At 35.4% G+C, this 26,743-nt stretch overlaps 1 protein-coding gene across 1 annotated transcript; it reads left to right on the forward strand.

Moving 5' to 3' along the window:
- The first annotated feature begins 12,674 nt into the window (after positions 1-12,674).
- On the forward strand, positions 12,675-22,642 carry LOC113226890 (parkin coregulated gene protein homolog). The gene is made up of 4 exons (XM_026459686.1): positions 12,675-13,181; positions 13,740-13,911; positions 17,557-17,706; positions 21,148-22,642. The coding sequence occupies exons 1-4, from the start codon at positions 12,894-12,896 to the stop codon at positions 21,306-21,308; spliced, it is 771 nt and encodes a 256-aa protein (XP_026315471.1). The 5' UTR covers positions 12,675-12,893; the 3' UTR covers positions 21,309-22,642.
- Positions 22,643-26,743: the final 4,101 nt, after the last annotated feature.

A 26,743-nucleotide genomic window follows, 5' to 3' on the forward strand; every position in this document is an offset into this window, starting at 1 on the left:
CCGTTGAAGCGGTTAATGCTGATTTACGATGCATCGCTCATTGGGCTGAGTGTTTTGGTTTGTTGGTGAATCCCAAAAAGTCACAGGCTATGATTGTGAGAAGTGGGTATATGCGTGGCATATTGCATCTAGATTCTGTCCCACCTATAGCGTATAATTCCACGCCTATTGCTTATGCTTCTACTGCAACTAATCTTGGCTTGCTTTTAGATTGTAATTTGGTTTGGACTCCACATATTAATGAAGTCAGTCGTAAAGTCCATTTCTCCTTGCACTCACTTAAGCGCCTCCAAAACGATTTACCTTTAAAAACCAAAATATGTTTAGTCCAAACACTTATTTTGCCCTTCTTAGACTATGCTGATTCCTGCTATTTGGATGCTACTGAAGAACTGCTAAATAAGCTTGAACGACTGTAAAATATGTATAAGGTTCATCTTTGGGCTTCGTAAATATGACCGAATTTCACATTTCCGCAGTCAGCTCAAATGGCTTCCCATCCGTCTCCGCAGGAATTTGCATATTGTCTCCATTCTTTACAATATTTTACATAACCCTGTGTCTCCCGGGTACCTGAAAGAGCGTTTCAGCTTCCTTAGGTCCCAGGATAAACCCTGTCGCTCTCTTGTTAGGTCCCAGTTATCTTTTCCATGCTTCAATTCCGGTTTCTATTCTCACTCCTTCACTGTTCATGCGGTCAGACTTTGGAATGCACTTCCTATTACTGTTCACGAAAGTAAATCGTTAGCTATTTTTAAAGTGAGAGTTAAAGAGCATTATTTATCTACTATTCCATCCATATCTTAGGTATTATATTATAAAATATGTATTTATCTAAGTATTTATATAATTTATAGCAATTTAATATTTTTATATTATTTTTATATTTTTTTTTTCTTGTTTTGTTGTGCACATATGCCCGTTCTTTTAGTTATAGTGTCCTGTATTTAGGTCTGCAGGAAGAAATTTCTATTAGAAATAAGCAGAACCTTTTGTTTTTAATTTCGCTTGTATTCTTTGTGACTTGTTGTATTTTTCCTGTACAATAAACTATTAAGTAAATAAATAAATAAATAAATAAATAAATAAATAAATTTGTTAAAAATTTAAAAAATAAACAATTTAGATTTTCAGTACAAATCGGCAATTTCATACTTTAACCCCTATTATTTGTAATACTTCTTCTTATTTAAGAGTCAGACTCTTGTCGGTGGAGTATTCGCAAACCATTTTGTTCAGCGCCCTAACTTTGATTTCTTGATACTGATATCCCTTATCTGATCTAAATAACTTCGTCTCAGTTTTTTTCAGCCCCTATTTTCTTCGACCTTCCCTTCTAAAAAAACTTTCATGACGTATCAATAGCCCAAACATTTTACCCTTCGATTCTCTATTGTTTTTAATAAGATTCTATTGTCCTACATTATTCTTAACATTATCGTCATTGGGTATATTTTCCGTCCAACTGCCTCCATCCATTCTTCTCCAGTATCACATATCAAATGCTTCCAATCGTTCTGTCTCTCCGTGTCTTTTTGTAATCCATTTCTAGCCCATTAGTACTAGTAACATTTATAATACACAATTGAACCAAATCTGCTACTCAACGCACTAACAAGTATATTGTTTTAATATTGTTCTAATTTGAATTTTTTTTTAAATTGTACTAGGCTTTAAAACGGACCACGTTGCCGAGTACACCAGTATCTGCAAAAAGGTTTAAACATTTAACACTCAGTGTTTGTTTAATATAAACTCGGTTCCATTGTGTCTGGATAGTCTGTCATCTGTCTTTATTATGTAGATTATTGTTCAGCCTCCATGGATGACCAAACTGACAGACCACAAAGACAGAGTTACTAGACTGACAAGAATTAGACCAATTTTTCTTTTGGATAAAAGACGACGAACGACCTTCCTTTCTTTTAACAAAAGACGACGAGGGTAATCTTGACTAAACCTCCAATGCGAGCAGACGACTCCTGACTGAATTGTACAGACAGACCGTACAATATGGATAAACCTTTTTTTTACGATAAAAAGTCACGGAACGGACAAGTCGTGCGCTTCCTGGTAGGAGAGGCCTTTCAATAGCAGTAGCAGTGCCACTTAGAGCTTTAAATTTCAAAGTCTGAAGGGCACTGCCATTTCAGTATTTATTCGGTCTGTGGTCTGACACTACTTACGTCGTAATTTCACCAGCACCGTTACTTTTCAAAATCAGTAATGCTCACATTACTGTTTGGCGGTAGGAACAGATAAGATAGCGGTACTTCCTTGAAAGAACTCTTTCAAAAAGAGCTCCACTTCACACCAGCCTTGAATTTATTTATGTTATACATGTATTACGTTCTTCACCAACAGCCTTCCACTTGCTACGGTTCTGACACACATCTTTCGTATAATCAACACGCATCAGTTGCTTTCATATGTGCTCATCGATTAAAGGTACTTTAAGTTCAGTAGAACATTCTTTATCCATCTTCTAGTGCAAAGCAATGTCGACTCACGACATCAACAAAAAAGAAAGAAATACATTTCCTTTAAAAAAGGAAGCTAAGGTTTAAATCTTCATGCACTAAACACCCCATATATCTATCTATAGGTAGATATAGTTTGTAACTGGACAGATTTACGGCCGGCTAAGTACTAGCGCTGGTCTCACGTTTCCACCATAAAGCAGATTCAGAACGACGACGTTGAGCATAAAACTTACTATACCTAATTATAAACATCTATACGTGGCTTGTTGGATAACGTATACTACGACCACATTTAGTCGAAGTTTTCATACTCTTAGTGTAATAAGGTCACATCTGCACAATGACAACCCTTCAGGAGAGAGTTTTAAAATTTCTACGAAAGCAATTAGTCGATTTTTTTATACTTAAATAAGTGAGTGATAAAATTTTACATATACATAATTTGTTTCATGTAGTTCGTGATATATTTAATTATTTGAAGCACTTTTGACGCAATGATCATTATGTGGCTTTACTGTACCCTACAAATTAGAGTTAATAAGTTGACAACCGCTAATGTCACTTTGAAAATTAATATTGCCATGTTTATTGTAAGGTGACGTTTATAATTGTTATTATAATATATTGTTATATATTAACATTTAAAAAAAAATACAAAGAAACATAATTGTCATGAAATTCCTAGAAAACATACAATAATGTAATAAAATCGAATCATTTATTTGCTACAGACACTGTAATCCAGATAACAAAGTAATATAGAGAGTACAAACATGTTTCGCCATAAATAAGAAAGGCATGCAAAAATTGGTCGTCACATGGTCAAATCGAATTATATATATAATCAGTATAAGGCGATTAACACACTGCACCGCATCCCGCAACGCAGCGCGAGACGCGGAATCACGCGCGCGGTGGCTGAGACGCAGATCTGCGTGGTTTAATCTGTACGGGAGCAGCGGGCTAGCGGCCCCGCGTCATTTAAAGTAATCGCTTCGTAGTTGATCGCCGTAGTGATTGTATATGTAGCCGAGATCCTTGAAAAGAATGGTTAATAATGCAAATATAACTGCAGTGTCCTGTATGAGTTCTGACTCATACAGGACACTGCAGTTATATTTTCTATTTGGTTTTTGTTTATATTGTAGAAAACTGAACATGTCCTTAAGCTCCAAAATCTGTGCGGTAATGCGAAGCGCAGTATGCCATACCCTGCGGCACCCCGCTTCCGCGCGGAGAAGCGTTGTCAGTGTGTTCGACGGCGTGGGTTTTCCATACAAACTGAGGTACTTCAGTACAAAGTTAAAAAACGAAGCTCCGCGCTCCGTCGCGGGGCGCGGTGCAGTGTGTATAATAGCTTTACATTAATAATGTGCATATTAATAATAATAGGCGCAGGTACTTAATTTTATTTAAATTGTTGTATATAAACCATTGACTTACAATTATATGGACGTCGGGTCCGCGCTAAAAAGTGTCCGCACTTGTAAGGCGCTAAAATCGTATACAGAGCGCGACACTCCGCTTTAGTCTTCATTTGTTCTACGGACAGCGCGATACTGCGATGACATAACAATTTAAATTTCGAATAGGTTGACTTGGGACATTTTTTTCGTGGTTTTTGTATTAGACCCGTCGTCCATTTATTTGTAAGTCAATGATATAATCATAATTATTGAAAAAAATCCCTAACACTATAATATACTTTATCCCTCAACAATTCATATAATTTCATCTTATGTCACTTGGTCCTCTATTGTAAATTCTGACACACATACACGAAAAGTTTTCACTATATTTTTCTATCTTTGGTACTTCAAAAAGAATTAATCTGTTAGGATTTCTGTAATTTCAAGGGTTGATCTCAATATTTATAGAAAACAAAATGTAAATAATTTTTTTACAAAAATGCTCTTGCCTCATAAATATATAAGGCAGGCGGGGGTAACAAACCAAGTCCTTGAATATAGATTTACAGGAGTCAAGAGGTGTGCTATCGGTCATTGCACGTATACATTGTTTTGTGCTAATATTAACACTCTGTTCACTTTCGTACATTTCCCAAGATTCACCTTTTTCTTAACCGACTTCAAAAAAGGAGGAGGTTCTCAATTCGACTGTATGTTCTTTTTTTATCTTTTTTTTTGTATGTATGTTACGCGATAACTCCGGTATTTGTGAACTGATTTTCATGATTCTTTTTTTGTTGGAAAGGGGGTACTTCCATAGTGGTCCCATTTCATTTTGAAGGAAATCATCCACCTCTACGGGTGGCTGTTCACGCATGAAGATTCATTTTTGTAAATAGCGCCTAAGTTTAATTTAGGAGCAATTACTTTTAGCAATTATTTAGTTGATTTTGCTATTTCTCCAATTAAAGGCGTATTTCTCTCGATATACTTTGAGTAGTGTCGTAGTGAGAACCTATTTTTATTATCTCCAGTATCAAGTCCTGTATAGTGGTGAACTAGGGGATATTTCGATAAAACTTAGCAAATAGACGTAATTCCACGTACTTTTGAGGTCGGTTTTTTTAGTACTCTGTACTGAGATTATTGTTATACGCGATGCGCATATCCATAATAGTTGCGGTGTCACTGAGAACTTTAAATCACAATGATCTGTCACCCTGAAACTTAAGTTGAAAAGTCCCATGAGCCCGTAATTTCATCAGCCTTTAAAACCGAAAAGCAGTACTGTGAGCACTACTGCTCAGCGGCAGAAATAGGTAAGGTGGTAACTTCAAATGGGACTAAAAATATGTACACATACATAACTTATTTAAATAATACACTAGAAATAGAAATGCCAGTCAAGAGCCTTTCCAACATGTATACGTTATATTGTTCTATATAAGTATATGGTATTGTTGCGTAGGTTGTTTTTGTTAACATTGAAATTTCTTAAAGTTTTTGCTCAGTATAATTTTGTTCATAGACATGTGGCTCCATATGGCTACGGAATCCTAAAAACAGGAAACTATAGCAGGTTTTGTGTAGGTACCTGCTTTTTGTTTTCATTCCCAATTCAGTGAATGCTATCCGAAATTACAGCGGAACTAAACAATTCCGAACTGGCGTCAGGTTTGCATGAACTTTATTTTTCGAGTCTAATTGGATCGTGTAATTATTCTCTGCCGATGTGTTTTCTCCATTTTGAATCCGCTGTTCTAGTAATTAGCCGAACCAAGGGGTAAATTATTTTCATAATGCTGAGGTTTGCAACTAATACACATCATTGTTTATCTATCACTTAATGTCCTATTTTGAAACGGTTACGGCTCAAATTTGTTTAAAACGTAACATTTAAATCTACGTACGATTATTCTATATGGTTTTGTTATAAACAATGTACTTAACACTGCAAATACCGTGACATAAATCAATTTAAATTTTCAAGATACTTTAAATTTTTATCATTATTAATACAAAGATCGAGCACTCAGGAAAAATTCCTTTGATCCGGCCGTATTCGAACCGACGTCTTTTAACATACCGTGCCAGACGCTATACCAACTAAGCCACGGAACGAACCAGCGGACCTCACCAATTTTTCTATGTGTCTTTGTATTTGGTCGCCCTGGCGAGAGATGTCGCTATTCATTTATTTCAAATTTTTATTGAATTGATATTCAAGATACTTCATGAAATCAAAATCATAACATGGTTAAATTCGTTACTTAAAATGGTGTAAATGGTGTTTAAAAAAATTTGTGAGATCTGGTGGCTCGATCTAAAGCTGAGTTGGCAGAACGGTAGCCATATTGAGGCAACAATTGCTGGTTTGAGTCCAGTCGGGTTGGAAAAAAAAATTCTGTTTGTTCGGTTTTTGTATCAATAACAACGTGTTGTCTTTTCAGTGAACGACTTTTTATTTCAGGAACAAAATCGTTGAAGTGATGATTTTGTCGATAAGTTTTATAAATAACTTACACTACAATGAATCTAAACTAAATTATAAATGCTAAAGTAACTCTGTTTGTTACGTTTGGCATTTTGGCATAGGATAGATGGTACATGTATAAAGGACATAGGCTTCCTTTTTTCACAAAATAAATCATAAAGGAAGTGAAATAGGGGATGAAAGTTTGTATGAAAAACCAATAATATCAATAAGTAAGTAGTATGGTAGGCTACTCGAAGTATTTATTCTATACAGACAAGGTCACCGGGCACCAGCTGATAATAATAAGGCATAAATGAAATCATCACTATGTAACAGATAACCTGTAAATGCATATGAATGATTTTCGATCTCTCCTTTTCTCTTTCTCTATTATCTTTTTTTTATATTTGACAGGCTGATGACTCTACGCCACCTGACGTTAGGATTCGCTCTGGACCTTTTGGAGGGAAAAGTGTCGTTTTTATTTTGACTTTCAATTATTTCGTGAAATCTAGTTTAAAGTGGAATAGGATAGTGCTATTGTGCCTTAATCAAAGACTAAAACGCGAAATTATACTCTCGAATCTCGAACTAAAATACTCGTATCGGCCCGTTCTAAGGAAGCCCGAGTCAATCCAAGCACCAAATTGTCTATCTTCTTTGTGGCGGCCATATTAACAGAAACATAATTAAACGAAGACATGGCTCAAAGGACTTGTATCCAAGCCAAAATTATTAGTAAAAAAAAACCTGACGTTAAATGAAAAGTGGATTCCAAACGTGTAGGAACTTAGTGCAATTTTGATGCAACCCCGCCCGGTCACGTCCATCCTGCATGCCTAGCAGATGTCTCTTCACCTCTCGAATAAAAGTAATAGTAAGTTGCATTAATACTTATTTATACTGTGAACATTGTGATCAATACCTTAATTAAAGCCCGCAGCCTTGGGATTCGGATTTCTAACAAACTCTCGTTAATAATTTCTTATATACCGCCAGTCACTATTACCTCTTTGACTAAAAATTTCTAACTTATAAGAAACCGGCCCTATACTTATCATGCCCAGCTCAAAAGCAGTCATTCGTAAAAGTTTCGACATATATTAAATTATTAAATATCAGGTGTGAGGGCTCAGGTGGGCACGGGTCATCGACTATATAACCAGAAATAGAGACGAAATAAGGGCCATATATTCCTGGTAACACATTAGCGATACAGCTCTTATAAATATCAACTCTCGTTTGCACTGAAATATAGACAGGTGTGTCCAATTCCAACTACAGACTTATGTGTACGTCTCCGTATATTCCAAAAAATATTCTGTATTTATTGTAATAAAGATAATATCTCTAACAATGCCGTGCTGTTCTATTCGGTGGTGTAGGAGAAACAGCACAACATCTGATTACAAAACAAACGGAATCACATTTCATCGGTAATTAAACATTAAATATGTAATTTTGCAATTTTCGTGCATTGTAGCAAAGCTCAAGTTAAAGTTGTGGATTTGAAGTGAAACAGTTGACGACACCCGTCAATTGTTTCGAACTTGGGCTAGTTAATCGGAGCGCAGTTGTCACAGTAATGATATAGCAGAATAGTTTTCAAACAAATTAATTGGCATTTCGTCTCTATTTCTGGTTATATACTCGATGGCACGGGTCTTGGTTTAGGACGCTACTGGCTGTATCTGTCAGAAGGGTGCGACCTGGTTAGCTCGCAGCGTGGCAACATTGATGGGGTCATCAAGGTCGTTGAGTACTACTCACGGTTTCTATAAGCAACAATAATCTTTTTGTGTTGAACAATTATGTTATGAATGCCAGCTTGGACCCTTTGACGCGGTTCAAAGACGTGTTATGAGAATTATTGAGGATCCTGTGCTTACAGACGATATTGAACCACTGTCTTTGTTAGCAACTGACTGGTGCAGTACCTCGCTGACAGCGACGAATAATTAAAACCTTTGTCAGTCGTCGGCGGGCCGCCAGAGCTTTGTATTTTTACCAATTTCTGTACTTAATATAATACTCGTAATTCATTACTTATCTGATATTATAATTGTTCGCTCGCTCGTTAACAGTCTTGGAGAAGAGAATTTGCATCTCTATGCCTGTTCTATCGCTTGTACAATGGCCAATGTTCTGAAGAACTGTTTGTCATGATGCCAACAGCAACATTTTATCCTCACACTCTAGAACCGAGTCGATCTCGCATTGTACCGTTTCAGAGAAACTTTCTCCCACGTACAATTGAGTTGTGGAATGATGTAAGGGTTTTCCCGCAGGAATACTGCAAGGAGTTCTTCAAAAGGGGTTTAAGAAGTGTCTTAAAGGGTTGGCAACGCGCTCGTGACGCTCCTGGTGTTGCAGGCGTTCATTGTCGACGATGTCCGTTTTCCATCAGGCGGGACGTATGATTGTTTGCTGCCTACGTAATATTAAAAAAAAATGTCCGCACATCAGCCGATATCAGCAGTTTGCGCTCCACGCAACGCATTATCATTTTGCCAAATTTTCTGATCGCTAAGATGTAGGAACATGTGGAAGGTATAGGTTTTGAAGAGCGTGGTGAGGAGAGAATCGAAGTATCGTTATCTTACAAAATTCCTATGTGTAGGTCAAGGGGAAAATTATAACATAGCGAACTATGAACAAAGTCCAATATGATCAGTGCCATCTATCGGTACAACTGAATATTTTAAAGACATTCCATATTCAAACAAAACTGTATTTTATTACGCAAACAAAGGAACCGTAAATTTAAGTTCGCATTACGGAATTTCCTTTCTGCCCCTTGCTTCTTAAAAAGCAATAAACGACCAAGAACAGAATCACTTAAAAATATGAAAATAACCAAAGAGGTGGAACACCGGTTCATAGGAAACTTCACCGCCTCGATGACGTTATAAAAATTTTCATAATGCGCACAGCTGATGCGATATTAAATTTTAAATATCGAACAGACTTCAATTTGCCGCGAAATCTTTAAGTTCAATATTATAAAGCTGGATTTATACTGACATATATTTTTAATGCTCTAATTTAAAGGCAAACTACGTTTTTAAATTATATGCAACAGAATATTGTTTGGCTTACCATTTACGAAAAAAATAGTTTCAGAAATATTTAAACCGTTTATAACCTCTTTTGAATGTCAAACTTGAAACGAAATATAACTATACTAACATAACTGTACTAGCTTAGTAAAAAGCGTTATTCAATATTTAAATTTGCCCATCTGCCGAACCAGTATATTCGCATGAAAAAAGATATAGTTAGCAAAAAATAAGTCTGTAGCGCTAATTAAATCTCTTTGGTTAAAAAAAAAAACATCTTATAAATGTCTACACAGTCTATTGAGTATTATTTATGGAAACTAAAGCGTACTTCAAACTAATACTTCCCTTCAAATGTTTCATAAATAAATATGTAAGTAGACAAACATTAAATGTAGAAATAGTTTTCTTTAAAATAAATAAAAGTCCTCCTCTATTTGAAGTTATAAATGTTGTTTCTAGAAATTGTGAGTTCGTAAAGCGACTACGGATAATCCCATTCGTTCATTGATGCTCGACCTCTGTTAGGATTTTTTCAATGACTCCATTGTTTGACTTTGATTTCAATTGAGTTTGTTGAGCCGTACATTTTATATTTGTAAAACAGTATTGTTTGTAATAATAGTAGTAACTATACTAGTAGGACAATTTATTTCATATTATTGTTATTTCAGTAATATTATAATTTACCATCAAAAGAAATTTAATAAAGAAATTGATATTTTTTTATTAATCGTGTCAAATTGTTTACAACTTTATCTTTTTAATGTTTCTAGACGCACTGTTATAAAGCCGTCTTGTAATATTTTTCATGAGTTTAAAAAACATAGTTTTAATAAATTAGTTTGAGATATCGGAAATGAAACAATTTTTTCAAACAAACCTAAGGCTTGCTGAGATGGTACGTCATGAATGAGTTAAGTCTAATATTAATGCAAACGACTCAGAATAGAGTTTGTTGTGATAAAAGTTATTTATGAGTTTATTTTGTTTCGAGACTAAAAATACTATGTGCACAAAACGAATTAAATAAAAAGTATTAAACACTGTCAGTTTCTTGACTACAAATATTGTAAAACATCAACATTAAAATATGATTAAAATTCGATACTAATATATGTAATTATGCAGTATGGACTTGCCTTATAGATGGAAACATACAGCTGTTTATTTGAACTTTTATCTGGTTATAATTCTTTATGCGTTTTTAATTATACCTCTATTTTTCGATACGATAATGAAATTAATGGAAAATAACCAAGGTTTTTTTGCTACTTGGGCTTAAACATAACAGATGGCCTTAACTCTAATACTTATCCGATGTTAAGGTCCATTGAAAACCAGCATCACAGCCTAGGAGGAGTTTACTACGGTAAGAACCTCCACCGAGTGTGCCCAGGCTATTCTCCCCCGGCCATCTCCTAGGTTGGGTAGTGATTGCTGCACGTGACCAAGGTGTGTCCAGATCGTGCGAATTGTTCATCCTTCAACCCCGTAAACCTACTCTTTAGCGCACCGCTGTCACTAGATTAGTTAGGGTAGTGGCCTCGCGTGGTCCATGAAATTGTAGTATAATTAAGAGGTGCATTTATTACTATTGTAAACCGATCAACGATCAATGTTAAAACTTGGAGTTGGTTTCTTTTGTTAGTTGTAGAACCTTGGATAAATTCCTGTAGGTAGACAATAGTGTACTTGTCCCGACCGCACCCCGGGAATATGCTACATTACAACAGTATTTCAAATTAAGTTCATTGTTTGTAATTTTATTGTTTGTATCATTAAATTTTTAGCTTTACTTCTGTATTTAATTATTACTTTTTACAATAATAGTAGCAAATTTGCAATATAGGTGTTAGAACAAGCTTTATAACCGTCTAATTAATACCGCACTACCAAAACATTTAGGTTAAATTTAACATCATTACCGTGTCATATGTCATGTACATCTATTGTCGCGCCTTTTAATAGTTTGATAAAGTATTAAGTTCAGGCATTTGACGAAGGTAAATGATAATTAATTGAATTAAGGAGAATGTGATTTTTTAAATATTACATGAGAATTATCCAAATTCAGTAATGCACGTAGAATGATTACGTAACTAATAGCGTATTTTGGGAGCCTTATGTGGACTGTAGATTATTAAACAATAAGTAATTTTGCACGTGTTTAATAAGTTAATTGTAATTTATATGGAACATGCACATTACATGAGAAATCAACTTCAAGTGCAAGAGAAAGTTAGAGTTGCCATATTTTTTTATTTTACTATTTGTGTTGCTGTGCAAGACAAGGCGACTTATGTGACCTATGTGAACCTAGCACTTAAGAAACATGCTTTTTTTGTATTGCTTTACATTAACAAATTTTACTTTACTTTTACCTTAATTTTTACATGATTTTATATCTTTACCTTTTTATATCTTAAGTCGGGAGCATGTACGGGCAGTACATTACATATGTCGTAACTTAACCTAAATATGCTGCTGATCGCGCGCATTGTCGCGCTTACATTTTATGTACAATTACGTGTATTTTTAGTACAATAAAGACCTTCGGGCAGTACAGTGCCTTACATATTTTGCATCAACCTACCTCAACCGAACGGTGTACTCAGGGAAACATACAATTCCCATCACAAAAAACATACATTCTTACGATCATTCTACATTACATACGTGGGCATGAGCCCCAACAGTTGCCAATACTGAATGATGTTTTTTCTTTGTGTAATCTTTTTTCTTATTATTTAATAAACACCTTACACGTAGTTCGTAATTCACAGCTCCTGTTTTCAACCGACTTCAAAAAAGGAGGAGGTTCTCGATTTGGTTGTATATTTTTGTATGTATAAGTATGTGAAAGAAATAATCCGCTTCTAAGGGTGGAAACTAGGAGATTCCGGTAACCGAATTCAATAGAACTGTCAAGTAGATGTAATTCCAAGAACTTTTGAGGTCGGTTTTTTTATATAAAAAGTTACAATTATTATATTATTCCATGAGTGCTAGATGTTGGTGCTTAACAATGAGGACGCTTATTTACTGTACTTTAGCCTATTGAAATGCGTTGTTCTTAAAAAGTGCAATAAAATTAAATGAATAAAAAACACATTAAAGGAAACGTCATTTATTCATGTCGCGAAAAATGAACCTGTATATTTTCACGTGAACTGGAACAGAAGCCGCGCGGGGGCGCTACCGTCGACCAATCGATACGCCCGTTGCTAAGCAACGGTCATGTTGCAAAATAAACAATCAGAACCGGGCCTGCCCGAGAACAAATTTACTTTCTTATTTTATTACTCGTGTAAACATTTTAGATAGATATTATTGGATTATTTACTCGCAACTGTGCCCGTATAGTGTATATCAATGTTTTTTTTCTTTTCCAATTTGAGACTTAGTACTTGTCGAAAAGTATCAATTTAATTTTTCTTCGGAAAATATCGTGATTGATAAAAAAATGTTGCTTCCGCCGTGTCTGCCGCAGCAATGTGGGAAGGACTTCAGGAATTCATTAAAACAACCTAGTCCAAATTATCCGTATGGGTACAAGACTAAGAAGCCGCGTATTGTGCCAGCGTTCACCATTCAGTCGATGCAGAAGAACACAATAGTACAACCGCCGCCAAAATGTAATATTTACGAGCCTCAGCCAGCCCGACCGACTATGTTCAGAAAATCCTACAAACGAGGGGAGTTCCCAGTTACAATTGAATTCACGCTTTCTGGTAAACGGCTTTCGTGGAAGGTAATTTGAGATCTATTATTGGGTACATTACGTTCAGCTTTTTCCTCGGATACCATGAATTCAATCTCAAGAGCTTATATGTGCGTATGTATTTGTCCTAAATATCATACTTATGATCAAGGATATTCGCTGTCTTTACATGTAAAGATCTTTCACGAAGCTACGATCGTGAGTTACCTATGACGGTTCCTCCACCGTATCAGTCTTTTTAGATACACCCGTATAAGCTTTATTCAGTCAACAGCACATCAAGCATTACACTTTTGTTTGATTAGGTTTTTTTTTTTACAATACTAAGTGACGGGACGGACAAGTCGTGCGCCTGATGGTAAGTGACACGCCTGTCAATAGCAGTTGCAATGCCACTCACAGCCTTGAATCGCAAAGATTTGAGCGTACCCTGAGACGTGAAATGAAAAGTCCCATGTGCCTGTAATTTCACCAGTACCTTTACCCTTCAAAACCAACACGCAGAAATGCTCACATTACTGTTGGCAGCAGAAACTGGTAAGCTACTAAAAAAAGCCAATAAACAAAGAACGAACCTGATTTTCCCAGGTGCCAATAGAAAAACTGGACTTCCATCACTACTTGCCCATGTTCTTTGATGGTCTCGCTGAAGGAAATTATCCCTACAGTTTTATTGTCGAAGAAGGAATCAATGATCTGGTCAAGAAAGGTTCTTACAAAGTTCTGGCGTGCGTGCCTCAGATTGTGATTCCAATTAAACGTAAGTAGCTTCTGCCTCATCGTCATCACCATGAGCATTTTTCAAACATCAAAATAAAACATCAACGCTGTGAAACTAATAAATTCTGGGACGTGTCCTTTAGAAGGAACGGTTTGTAACTTGTAACTTACAAAATGTTTACATAGTTTGTTTTAGAATTTCTAATCATAATATCATTGTCATTGGCAACTCATACGTCCCACTGCGCTCCTCTACATACATAGTCTATGCCAGAGTACAGACGATGCCCTAAGATAACTGACCTCCTAACCCACCAATTCGTTGCAAGTGTGGAAAAAACTGTTAAACAAACTCTAATCTGTGAACCATAAAATTCATTTTGATACGACTTCCTCATTGCATCATTACTGAATGACGTTTTTTTTGTCTAATTTGATTTTTAATTATATTACATAAATGCAAATTTCAACCATAAAGTCTTTGACATTCCTTCACATTTCCTATTGGATACGTAAGAAGGCTCTCAGGTATTTTAGAGCATCGACTATACCAACTGAGCATTTGTCGACCTTATTGAAGAAGGCAAAAGGTGTCAGGTTTCCGAGTCCGGTTACCGGACACCTGCGTTGCGTCACACGTCTCAGAAAATACGTGTAAATAATTAATTATGTTTTCTGATATTATTATGTATGTTAGTCTGTAAAGTATGTATTTATGAGTCTATATAACCTGAGTATAAATAAATAAATTTGCAATAATCGTGTGAAATGTCACACGTTTTTCAAGGGTTGTGAACCTTTTTCGGCATGTAGGTATCATCAATTCATCACAATGTTTCTTTCTTCATTATAGACAGGTATTGCTAATAACACTCAAAAATATAAGTAACTTGAAAATTAAGTCATAGGTACACTGGCATAGGAATTTGGATCATCAATATCTCAATTGAGAAGCAATTGTTCTGCCACCGCAGATATCCTCCAATGCATTGTAGGATAATTAATTAATTTTCGTTTAAATTGTCAGTTACATTCATTATCGTGGCAAAGGATGATTTGTTATTAGTTTCTGGATATTAACATTCTATTCGGTGAAGTTAAAACGTGAACTGTAAAATGCTCGAGTGGTACGAGCTCGAATTCGAAACCACGGCCTCTACGTGAGAAATGTGCACGTTAAGAAGGTTCACGTTCACTGTCGGAGAACGTGTGAAGTCGCTAACCCGCAATGAGCCAGCGTGGCGAACTATGGCCTAAACCCTCGCCTTAGAGGAGACTCGTGCCCAATAGGGGGATATGAATGGCTTGATGATGATGTAAAATATTCATTAGTCGAAAGACGATTGCTCCAGAATACAGATCCCAGCATTGTAGAAAAGTACGCGCATTTTCATCGCTTCGTATAAGATGAAATTCAATAATCCGGTTCAAGACGTTACCCCAAGGTTGATTTATTGGATCGTCCGGATCGCATGGCGCGATTGACATCGCAACTTGAGACCAGCTATTGAGGTTCTGAGACTTGATTCGGATTGAAGAGTGTGTCAGATTGTACGGATTTCAATTACTCCGAAAAACGAGTAGAATCTCATTTTAATTTGTCTTTATATCAATATTAATCCAGCATCTTCTTGTTGTTGCTTGGAGGCGCAGAAAGCTATAGTATATTTATTTTCCATGTAGACGTCAATCTGTGGGTTAAATATGGGATGGGAAGCAAATACAAAAAAAATATCGTTCCAGTAAGTTCTGAAACGCTGTATACAATCTATCACCTAGATCTGACCCCTTAACTGATCTTTTGAGAGTCTTCTTGTTGATTTGTTCTATCTGTATTTAAGTATACGTATACATTAAAGATCAAATTGGCTTAAAAAAATTCCTAAAACAATATTCAATAGTCATACTAAAATGAATTTTACGTGCAATAAAAATGTTTCGTAATAACAAATACTTTCATCTGCTTGACAATGGTATAACAAAAGATATTGTAGTAAAAAAGTGCCCAATTCAATATATTACGTTTAGTATATATCGAATGGCACGCAAATATCTAGTTATAAAAGTCTACTGTCTACTATAACAATAAGAATGTCACAACTTACTAACTTACAGGTCGAAAATGATGAAAAGTATGCCAAGATCTTACACATGTTAATTTTTGTTAAATATTTCATTTGTCATTGAAATTGTTTTCATTTAACCATTTGAATAAGTTAGTTTAAACTATAGTCTAATAGTTTAATTTAAAGTGGTATTTTATTATAATTGTCCGCAGACATTTATTAACTACTCTCATGAATTAAAAAACGAAGATATTGCTCAGTTTTACGAGTTAAATGTGCAAATATCAGTAGAAAAGTATGTATTTATGAAGCGACAGTCGGAATATAGACAAATGAATGTTTTTGTAGATGGATGGTGACCTATAAGATAATATTTTATGGTATATCATGAGGATATGAAAAAAATTATATATTGTGCATTATTCTTGGTTCATCATCATCCTATTTAAGGGTCAGGCTCTTGCCGGTGTGGTCTCCTTCACTCCTCACGATTCATAACCATCTTCTGGGCTACTTTATAGCTGCTCACTTTGGCGGTTTGGTTATTTGGTTCTTGGTTTAAATTTAATATTTTTATTTAAACAATATCTCTGTTTACATAATAATATTTTACTTCATTATGATAAGTTACAATGTCAGATAATTACTAACTGGATGTGTCATTCTATTAGTAATTATCAATAATTGATTAAATGTCAATCTCAAGGTTTTAATCAGTCAGCAGGTCGATTCAGCACCTTACGATAACTCTGTAGTCGATCGATTCGTTTTGATATCATACGATTTCTTTTCGTTTTTATTCACAACACCCGAATTGAACGTCAAACTGTCGTATTCGAAACCGAACCGAAATGACGTCACACCCGTACGATTACTCGAACGTCTCGACCGGCAAAGGCTACAAACGTTATTCAGAACACAGTTATCGAATGAAAGTTATCGAACGTCCTATTGTTTACAAAGCAAGAATGTAATATGGAAATCTCTTATTATTTTAAATAAAGTCTGGATTTTGTTTTATCCATTTATTTGAATGCAAGGCATTCCTTCATTTTAGGCCTTTAAAGTCTTAAAAATGTATATGAAAGGATTTTCATTTTTCTATTCTTATTTCACCGACTAACTCCGTAAACGCTGTTGGATAAAAATATCGTATCCAAATCGAATGTTTAACTCGAATATTCTAAATAGCTTGGAACGCGTCCTTCGATTCGAGAACCGTATCCAATCGAACGATTCGGTTAAAATACCGAAGAGTTCTGAATCGCGCTGCTGGTGCCACCTGACAGTACGTTTCTTGATATTAATATTTACGTATTAATTAAGGTAATAATAAACGGTCATCATCAAAATTAAAAATTTAATAGGTCTGATTGTATGGCTCACAGTGTGCTTCCAAAATACTCGGTAGAATAACAGAATCTGCCAATAGTCTTTAATGACTAAACTGAAAACTTGATTCTGGCAAAACCTTAAAATCGCCGCCAATAACAAAATAAGGCGAAGAATAGTGGGATTAAAATTTGAAAACGTCACTCGTAATACCCGGACCAGAACCTTCGCACCGCCAAGCACCTTGGAACCACAAAAGTCGTCAATGATTGTTATATTTCTTGCAGGTGCCCTAGAGACAAAGCGACCCGCAGTAATTTGTCACGCTCTAAAGTGCATTCAAATGATTGTAACTGGTTGCGACAAAGTGGGAGAAGCCCTGGTCCCATACTACAGACAGATACTGCCTACACTCAACCTCTTCAAGGACAGGAATCGTGAGTTACGTTTTGAAATTTTAACCTGTATCAAATAACCTGGCTAATTAATTTTCATTTGCTTAAATATGTATATTCGCTTCATAAATTTTTGTGACGTTGAAAGTAAAAAGCTATCGACAAACGATACGAACTTCAAAAAGTTCTAAATAGATGCACTTTGCGTGTTATGATCAATACAATGCAATGATCAATATCGATCGTTTTGAAGTCGATCGAAGTCAAACGCCTTATCACGATCTAAATTGCATAAGACAAAAAATCATTTGTTTATAACACCAATTTTAAGCGAGGTATGTCGCAGGTTTTTGTTGTTTTTTTTTTTTACTGGTGTATAACTCTATGATTTCAGCTTTATATGTTATTTCTCAATGTGGAATTTAATTAACAGTATTTTACCGATCGTTCATAACGATAATGTCCAAATGCTAGTGTTTTTAGTAAGGTACTAAAATTGGTTGTTTATTAGTGGTTCGTTGTAGAATATAGAAATGTGATATTTTGTTTAAGCTACTACTACTAATTTTCGCTTGTAAAGACTTACAAGCGCATATAAATATGATTTTGATGTAAATAGTGAACTTATGAGCAGAATTAGATTATATTAGCGCAAATTTAACACCAGGTCTATGGAAACACCTAAAACATCGCACAAAAACGAAGCAGGTACAATGTGACACGCAATTTACGAAACATTAGCCTACCGAAGCCGGCAAAAACGACACCCCGTAACCTCAGCCGCAACTATTTCGCAAAGAGAAATGAGGCGTTAGCGGCCGCACGAGACAAAACACTCGTTAGGCAAACATAAACCAGGCAACTTTTGGGATACGCTTGGGTCTCCGTGGCCATGATTTGTTTTTTATGTGGGTGACAAAAATTTTATATGATTCTTTGTTTTTGACGATTTTGATGTTATAACACTTTCTTTTTGTAAAACAATTTTGTTAGATGTGCCCGCGATCTCATACGTGTACATATGTAATCCCACTCCTAAAATATGTGAACAAACAAGATAAAGAAAAAGGGAAGGAAATTCCCTACATGATGAAATGATTCTGAAACATTAATTCTCATATCGAGTTCTTCTTTTTCGGATCTTATATTTGTTTTTTCAAACATACTAACAATTCGGGCTCTTTCCCGGTCCCATGGTTATGGCTGACTCATTCTCATATTATTAGTAAACTGATTAGAAAAGTTGGGGCGAATTTTCTTCATTAATCTCATTCGTACGCACGGCTATTGTTTTCATTACACACAATTATAGGACATTTCAATAAATAAATATTACCTAAAGAAATCTTCAATTCCAATAAATATTATAAATGTCTAGCGTCAAGGGTAATTTCAGAGTTTGGAAACGCAAGGCTATCTCTTAACGTAATAGACTTTCGGAGTTTCGGGTTCATAAGTTTGTTTGCAAGATTTCTGATTTGAAATTTGCCACTTTGCTTGTGATAATTTGACTGACTTTTAGAGTCATTATGAAATTCTTCAGAAGTTTTGGTAAGAAGGTTTCTTATAATAAGCGATAAGCTGTTCAGATGATCTGGCCATTCATTGCTCTGTTTTATTGTAAACAACTTATTAAAACAAAAAATGAGACACAATTTTTTGTTTCTTCATAAAAATATATTATGAAATACAGGTTTTCAAAATAATATGTGTAGTGATAACTCAAAAATGTTTAGTTTTGACTATTAACACAAATACGCGAAACGAATTTCTCTCTCTCTCTATGACGCTTTATGAAAAGCATTTTTCGAATAATTACCCCGCAAGGTGTCTTTGTTTCCTATTTGACGATAGGCATAACGTAAAAAAATGTATCATCTCATTTAGCACGCCGAAGTTTACGGGATTATTGTGTTACCGAGGTTGGATCTCTCGTAAAAGAGAATTAGCTCAGAAAGTGAAGCTTTGGTAATTTAATAGAATCAGCATAGTCACATTTTGAATAATGTCTCTTCAGGCTGATTGAAAATCTTATAAAAAATGGTATTTTATTTTGGGTCTATACGATTTGACTTATTTTGATTGTACTAGAATTACTTGCGTACTATTTTGATTTTATGATTGTAAAAGTAAATAAAAAATACAGTACAATTGTCCTTTTTATTTTAATCATTATAAAGACGTGTGAATTCTTCTTCGTAATGTCTCCTAACGTCCTAAAATATCAACACACTTATTTACCTTCACACGGAAAGCTCACAAAAACCCGAGACGCACGAGTAGAATTCCCTAACAATGCGGTCGGGGTGTCAACGTCGCGCGCTTCGAATTCGCTCTCTCACATGTAATTAATCTACTCCAGTAGACTGGTCTATTAGCTTCTCTTTACCAGGAAGCATTATACGTATGTACTTACAAGTTGATATACTTGTCAAATTATTTGTCACTTTGTTTGAATTTTCTCACCATTTCATATCCAAAGAACTAAACTGGTCTTAAGATGGAACCTTAAGGAACTCCCTATGAAATTACTTTAATTCTTGTCGTCTTCGATCTAAATTCATACTGAAATACAGGTGCCGTTTATTCGAAATGTGAACCGCAACGTCACAAAAGATATCGATCACCGTAATGAAAGAGATGATCAACGAAAGAGATCGATCAACGTCAACATTTCATATTAAATCAACGACGTGCGCTCCCTCACAACCACCGAAATTTTTGAAACCGATTCTAAATTTTGAACTTTATTGCTATTGATTTAATTTATATTTTTTATAAAACTGACTATAAATAAAGAAATTAAACATTTATTCATGTTCTCAAAAGCATTTGTTAAATCCATCACGATAGTAATAAAATTAGCGTCTGTATTGTGGTATATTTTTTCTGTCGTTGATGTCTTGTTGACGTAACGTACATTTTCCTCTCTATAATACCAAATTTGAAGGTAACAAACGCTCGCAGCATTCTAACAATGTGGTCTCGTGTGGCCGCTGCGTGTCTGAAATTTATTCTCGCAGGTAATTAATCTACTCGAGCGAGCTGACAAGTCTATTAGTCTGAAACCTGAAAACAATGTACGTTCTGTACGTTGTGTCAATTATTTCGGTGATTGATGGGTGATCGCGTTAGTGAATCTATGCAGGATTTACGCGAAAATGTTTGAGGGGACTTTGTTGGTATGTCAAGTCTAGTCACACATGCATACGTAGCAGTCGGAAATTAATGTATGCGGTCGATGTTCATTCATGCTAATTGGATACTGTACAATACAAAAAATATATGATAGACTATTATTGCTTGTATCTTTGTTAAAATACTAACAGAAATGGAAAAAAAATGTTGATTTGGAACTTTTTCTATTTGTTTTTTCACAGCAACAAAAAGTTGTTGACGCATTTAGGAACCATATTTGCATAACAGATGCAAAATACAATAAAGTATATGCTATCGTTTATATTTATCGTAATTAAATTACAGGTAACATCGGTGCTGGTATTGATCATACCTCAAGTCGCGGGGAGAACGTTGCGGATCTGATAGAAGACACCCTTCAGATACTCGAACGCTACGGTGGACCTGATGCCTTCATCAATATCAAGTATATGATACCTACATACGAATCTTGTGTCCTTAATTAAGAGATTATTATGTTTCTTTTTGGGTTAGACAGAAATGTAGCTAAGAAATTATTGTACAGGTCAATTTACACACTTCACACATATACAATAACTTGCACTGTATACTTAATATATTAAAACCAGATAGAACTGATATAGGGCACTATAAATTATTGTCTGGTATGATAATGTAACAAGCGACTCTAAACAATACTCGTTTGCTGTAATATTTTTTTAAATTATCTTTATATTTATTTTCTATATGTTTGGTACATTTTATTAAGGCGATTTTAAAGATAATTACGTAATTATAATAATTCAAGTTATTGATTACACGAGTCATATGAGTTATTTACAAATTGTTTAAAACAGGTAAGTTAACACATTTACTTTTATTAGGATATTGAACATCAAGGATGGTAAGTACGTAATGGTTTGAGTTGTACGCAGAGATGGGCAGTGAGTTAAAATCCAATCAACCCGCCCCGGTTTTAACCGGGTTTTAATCCATTTCGGCCCAAAATCGTGAGCGGAAGCAGCGAATACGAAATTTTTCTTATAATTTCGTACTTCTTACAAATTTTCTAGACGATAAAAAGGCAAATCCATACAATACCCACCTTGCAAACCTGTAGGTTCTCACTACTAAGGATGCACTTTACGATTTTTATGAAAATCGATTCAAGTCGATTTGAACGCACTAACAATTTTTTGTATCGATTTATTTCAATGCGATTATTGAGCGAATCGATTGAATAGATAGGCGAATCGTATCGTCTAAATCGGAAAGCAATCAACATATTGTAGTAATATCATTAAATTTGAATAAAACGCGATTTACAACAAATATTTAGTTGTAAATAGTTTGTCTTCGATTTCGGGCATTAATGGGTTTTAACCCGATGTAAACCAAGCGCTAACAATTGCTCACCTCTGGTTGTACACACGCCAGCGCATCAAGCTACACATTGACGTATCTTGTTCCGTAGCACTGGAGGCGATTTTCGAAAAAAAATGTGGAGTCTGATGTGTACCGTACATTGTAATGTCAGATAGGACAAACGCGTGAATTAAATGTAGCGAAGTTTAAACGAAACATTTTGTAGCCGTGACTGTTCTGCGTGGCTTAAAGATAGAGAGTCGCCTAACCGCTATTAAATTTAAATGCTACAGGATCTTTGGCACTGAACAATGTTTTCAATTTAAATCTATTTACTTTGTTGTCTGCGTAATCGAATCTCGGAGAATGTTCCGTAGTACTTATTGGTGCTTAATGTACTTGCAAATAGTCACGAGTGTTATAAATTGTAATGGTGTCAGGATATTGCCTTGTGTGACGCCTTTCGTAGAATATATTATATAATTAAATAAATTATGTGATCATTTTATTTTTAATTTATTAATTAGTTATTTATACTCAAATCATGCGATTTGATCACTTAATTACGCATAAGAATTGTTAACTTGTTTTACAAAGTTATTATTATCAGTGATTGTTGTCGTTTTTTTATTGGTTATTATTTAATAATAATAAATTTTGCGTGGTTGTAAAAGGTATTTCAATTTAAATCTTATTCCCTTAAATTATGATTATTTTTTGGTACACATAGGTTGCCGTACTTTACAGCTTGCTGCACTTTAGAGAGCGCCTTACTTTACAGTACGCCTCACTTAATTGAAAATTATTGACATGGTAACACTTTCTTTGCCGTATAAGATATTTTTTTTATAATATCAAGTGACGGGACGAACAATTCGCGCGCCTGATGGTAAGCTACACGCCTGTCCATAACAGTTGCAGTGCCACTCGAGAGCTTTAAATCGCATAGATCTGGGGGCTTTGCCACTGCATTTGTTACCCTAAGACATAAGTTGACAAGTCCCATGGTGCCTGAAATTTCACAAGCACCCTTAAAAAATGCAACGCAATAATCATTGACTTACAATTATATGGACGTCGGGTCCGCGCTAAAAAGTGTCCGAACTTATAGGGCGTTAAAATCGTATACAAAGCGTCATTCACGCTTTAGTCTTCGTTTGTTCGACTGACAGCGAAGCAAGCAAAATTAGACAGTACTGCGATGACATTACAATTTAAATTAAACGTTTTAGCTCTTTCATATTCCTTTACATGTCACTACGTTTAAATAGGTTGACTTGGGACATTTTTTTCGTGGTTTTTGTATTAGACCCGTCGTCCATTTATTAGTAAGTCAATGGCAATAATGCTCACATTACTGTTGGCGGTAGAAATAAGTAAGGTGGCAGTACTTCCTTTGACTTGAAACTCTTTCACAAGGAGCTCTTCTGCTCTGGACAATTGTACATTGACATCGCGTATGATATTTGTTAGCAATGTTCCATAACCATTATTTATTCTCCTACATATTTATTGCATAAAAAGAATAATACGTCTATTGTTTTCTACACGTACCTGTGGACATCCCGCTAAGTGGCAGGACATGGCCATTCGACCACTTGCGGTGGCGGATGTCGAGCTGGCTTGTTTCAAAAAACCAACCTCAAAAGTTCGTGGTATTACATCTATTTGCCAAGTTTCATTGAAATTACCGGAAAGTGCTCGGAACCGGATTCATCCCCTATTTTGCCACCCTAAGAGGTGATATATTTTCTTTAAATTCAAATGGGACTAATACTTAGGTACCCTCTTTTCCAACAAAAAAAAAAGAATCATCAAAACGGTTCACAAATGCCGTGGTAGTCGCATAAAGTACACACAATATAGTCGGTTAAAAATTACTGTCAGTACGTGCTTACAAATATTATTTATTAGATTATAAATTACCGTACATTATATTGAATTTTACTAAGAATTGATACTACCTCGGCTCGAATTTAAGTTTTTCCCGTACTAATACGGTTCATATTGCTTGGGTCGAGCAGCAGGGACTATAATTAAATTAATTTTTTTTACAGCTATTTGAAAAATGTGTATGGTATACTGTACGTGTTCTATTTGGATCAGACGATATAAGAAACGATCATTGGTGTCTTGTAAAATTCGAGGTGTTTGTGTTTTTTTTTCCATCGTGAAAATTTTTAAGAATCATAATTTAACACCGTGTATATCGACTTTTTAGTCGTAGCGCCATCTATGAGAAATCTATTACAGATTTATCACCCAGTTAGTACCTTTACAGCTACCAGTCCTGGCGAGAGATGTCGCTATTCACTGTATTAATTAAATTTTTATTGAATTGATATTCAATTATTTTTTGTGAAATTACTCCACTAGTTTGTTATAATTATTAATACAAAGATCGAACACTCAGAAAAAACACTCAGAAAAAATTCCTTCGATCCGGTCGGATATATCGGACCGTGTATATCCTCAATGTTACTATATATTTTTTTCCATTGGGATTAATTCAACACTTTCACTGCAATACGGAATCAACCTAAGCCATTAGAGGTGGTATCAATTCTTAAATAAAATTAACAATTATAAACCCAGAACCATTGACAGAACAAATGAAGACTAAAGCGGAGTGTCGCGCTCTGTATACGATTTTGCGCCTTACAAGTGCGGACACTTTTTAGCGCGGACCCGACGTCCATATAATTATAAGTCAATGCCCAGAACAGTAATTTTCACAGTAATTACAATTTCTTTATTAAACTAAGAAGAAAATTGAATACTCGCTAACATTTCCCATCTAACTTGAAATGAGGGATCAACATTAGTAACATGTACTTTAACACAGGGTCATATAAACCGTACAGTACATGAAAACAGCATGAAATGTGCAACATGCAAATTGCATACGTGAATACATCCAGATTGTAAATTGGTTCAGGCTGATCTAAATATTGACTAGTCCGGTCCTTGGAGGTCGTCGAGATTCCTGTCATAACACGCTTGCATACATTCAAACATGTTGATACATGTTATACAGGGTGTTATTGAGATGGATTACAAAATAAAGATGTTATGTGTTCCGGTTTTGAAGGGTAAGGTTGCTGGTCAAATTACAGGCTCATGGGACTTGTCAACTTATGTCTCAGGGTGACGGGCGCAGTGGTAGTGCCCCTCAGATCTTTGCAATCGAAAGCACTAACTGTTATGGACAGGCGTGTAGCTTACCATCAGGCGCACGACTTATTCGTTCCGTCACTTGATGTTATTTTAAAAAATGCGAAGGTAAAACTAAAGACGAAATAGAATTTTAATCATCGGAGCAGCAGCATGATTGTCGATACCACAAGCAAAGCATCTGAAAACAATGGTAAGAAACATTTTTTTCAAATACGTCCAAAATGATATTTAACTCATACCTTTGAATTGGGATTTAGAATAGACTTGTAGATATCGTCAGTTGTAAATGAAATAAAGTAAAACACTTCAATATACATTCAATAAACTGGATTCATTCCCTAATTTGCCACTCTTGATGGAATATGTGTACAAGTGACGGGACGAACAAGTCGTGCACCTGGTGGAAAGCGAATCGCCTGTGCTTAACAGTTGAAGTGCTATTCGGAGCTTTAAATCGGAAATATCTGAGGAGTTCTCCCACTGCGTCCGGTACCAGCACCTTCACCCTTCGTAACAGGAACGCAATAATGCTCAAATTACTGCTTGGCGGCAGACATAGACAAGATGACAGTACTTCCCCGGATGGACTCTTCCACGAAGAGTTGAGTTGAGGTTGTAAGAAACGATATATTTATAAATGTCTATTATTCTATTTTTGGTTATTTTTGATTCACCCTGAATACTTTAGTCGCAGTATGTATGACGTCTGCGTATGATCGCGCCGTGAAAAGCAAATTGACTATTTGGTAGGCGTCGCCTACATGTTGATTTAAAGGATTATGTGTTAGATGTTCTTATTTAAGACCGTATTCCCACTTCAGACAGTAAGACAGCGACAATAGTAACACTTTTTTTTTAACATACGATAAAGGTGGTTTTTCATCAGCGAGGGGAGACGAGAATTGAAATCTCGCCAGCCTATTTCTACCAAAAATTAGTTAAAATTAACAGATCGCGTGAGCCATGGCACTTTTACTCGAGCTCGCGCTGTGGTTCTATAGTGAAGATTCAGTGCTGTTCAGTTCGCCTAGCGATGAACACATAGCTGAAGTAACATGTCCCGCAAATTATTATTATTAAGTATGTTAACGGAAGAAGAATCAAATGTAGCCTCTCTCTCTCTCTCTCAAATCTTTTTTTAAATCTCAAATCGTACGTACCCTTCAATCTTGCGATTCATATTAATAGCTATACCGAACTCGCGCAGGAAATCGTATTTCCGTTGCAGAGTATAATACTCTGAGTAGACAGCAATATGGTTAAATATTACATCAAAAAATATTTCAATTCTCACCTCGCCGATCCCCGTCAATCCAGACCATTTCCACTGAAGATGCGCTAGGAGAGAATTAAAATTTTGCTATACAAATTTCAATCTTCGTCTCATCTCGTCTTGGCT

Source organism: Hyposmocoma kahamanoa, unplaced genomic scaffold, assembly GCF_003589595.1.
Source record: "Hyposmocoma kahamanoa isolate Upper Pololo Valley unplaced genomic scaffold, ASM358959v1 202, whole genome shotgun sequence".
In the NCBI taxonomy this organism is placed as follows: Eukaryota; Metazoa; Arthropoda; class Insecta; order Lepidoptera; family Cosmopterigidae; genus Hyposmocoma; species Hyposmocoma kahamanoa.

Excerpts from the sequence above, each read along its gene's own strand:
- LOC113226890 (XM_026459686.1), top strand. The coding sequence starts at position 12,894 with ATGTTGCTTCCGCCGTGTCTGCCGCAGCAATGTGGGAAGGACTTCAGG. Across the intron at positions 13,912-17,556 it reads GATTGTGATTCCAATTAAAC|GTGCCCTAGAGACAAAGCGA; the intron begins GTAAGTAGCTTC and ends TATTTCTTGCAG. Across the intron at positions 17,707-21,147 it reads CCTCTTCAAGGACAGGAATC|GTAACATCGGTGCTGGTATT; the intron begins GTGAGTTACGTT and ends ATTAAATTACAG.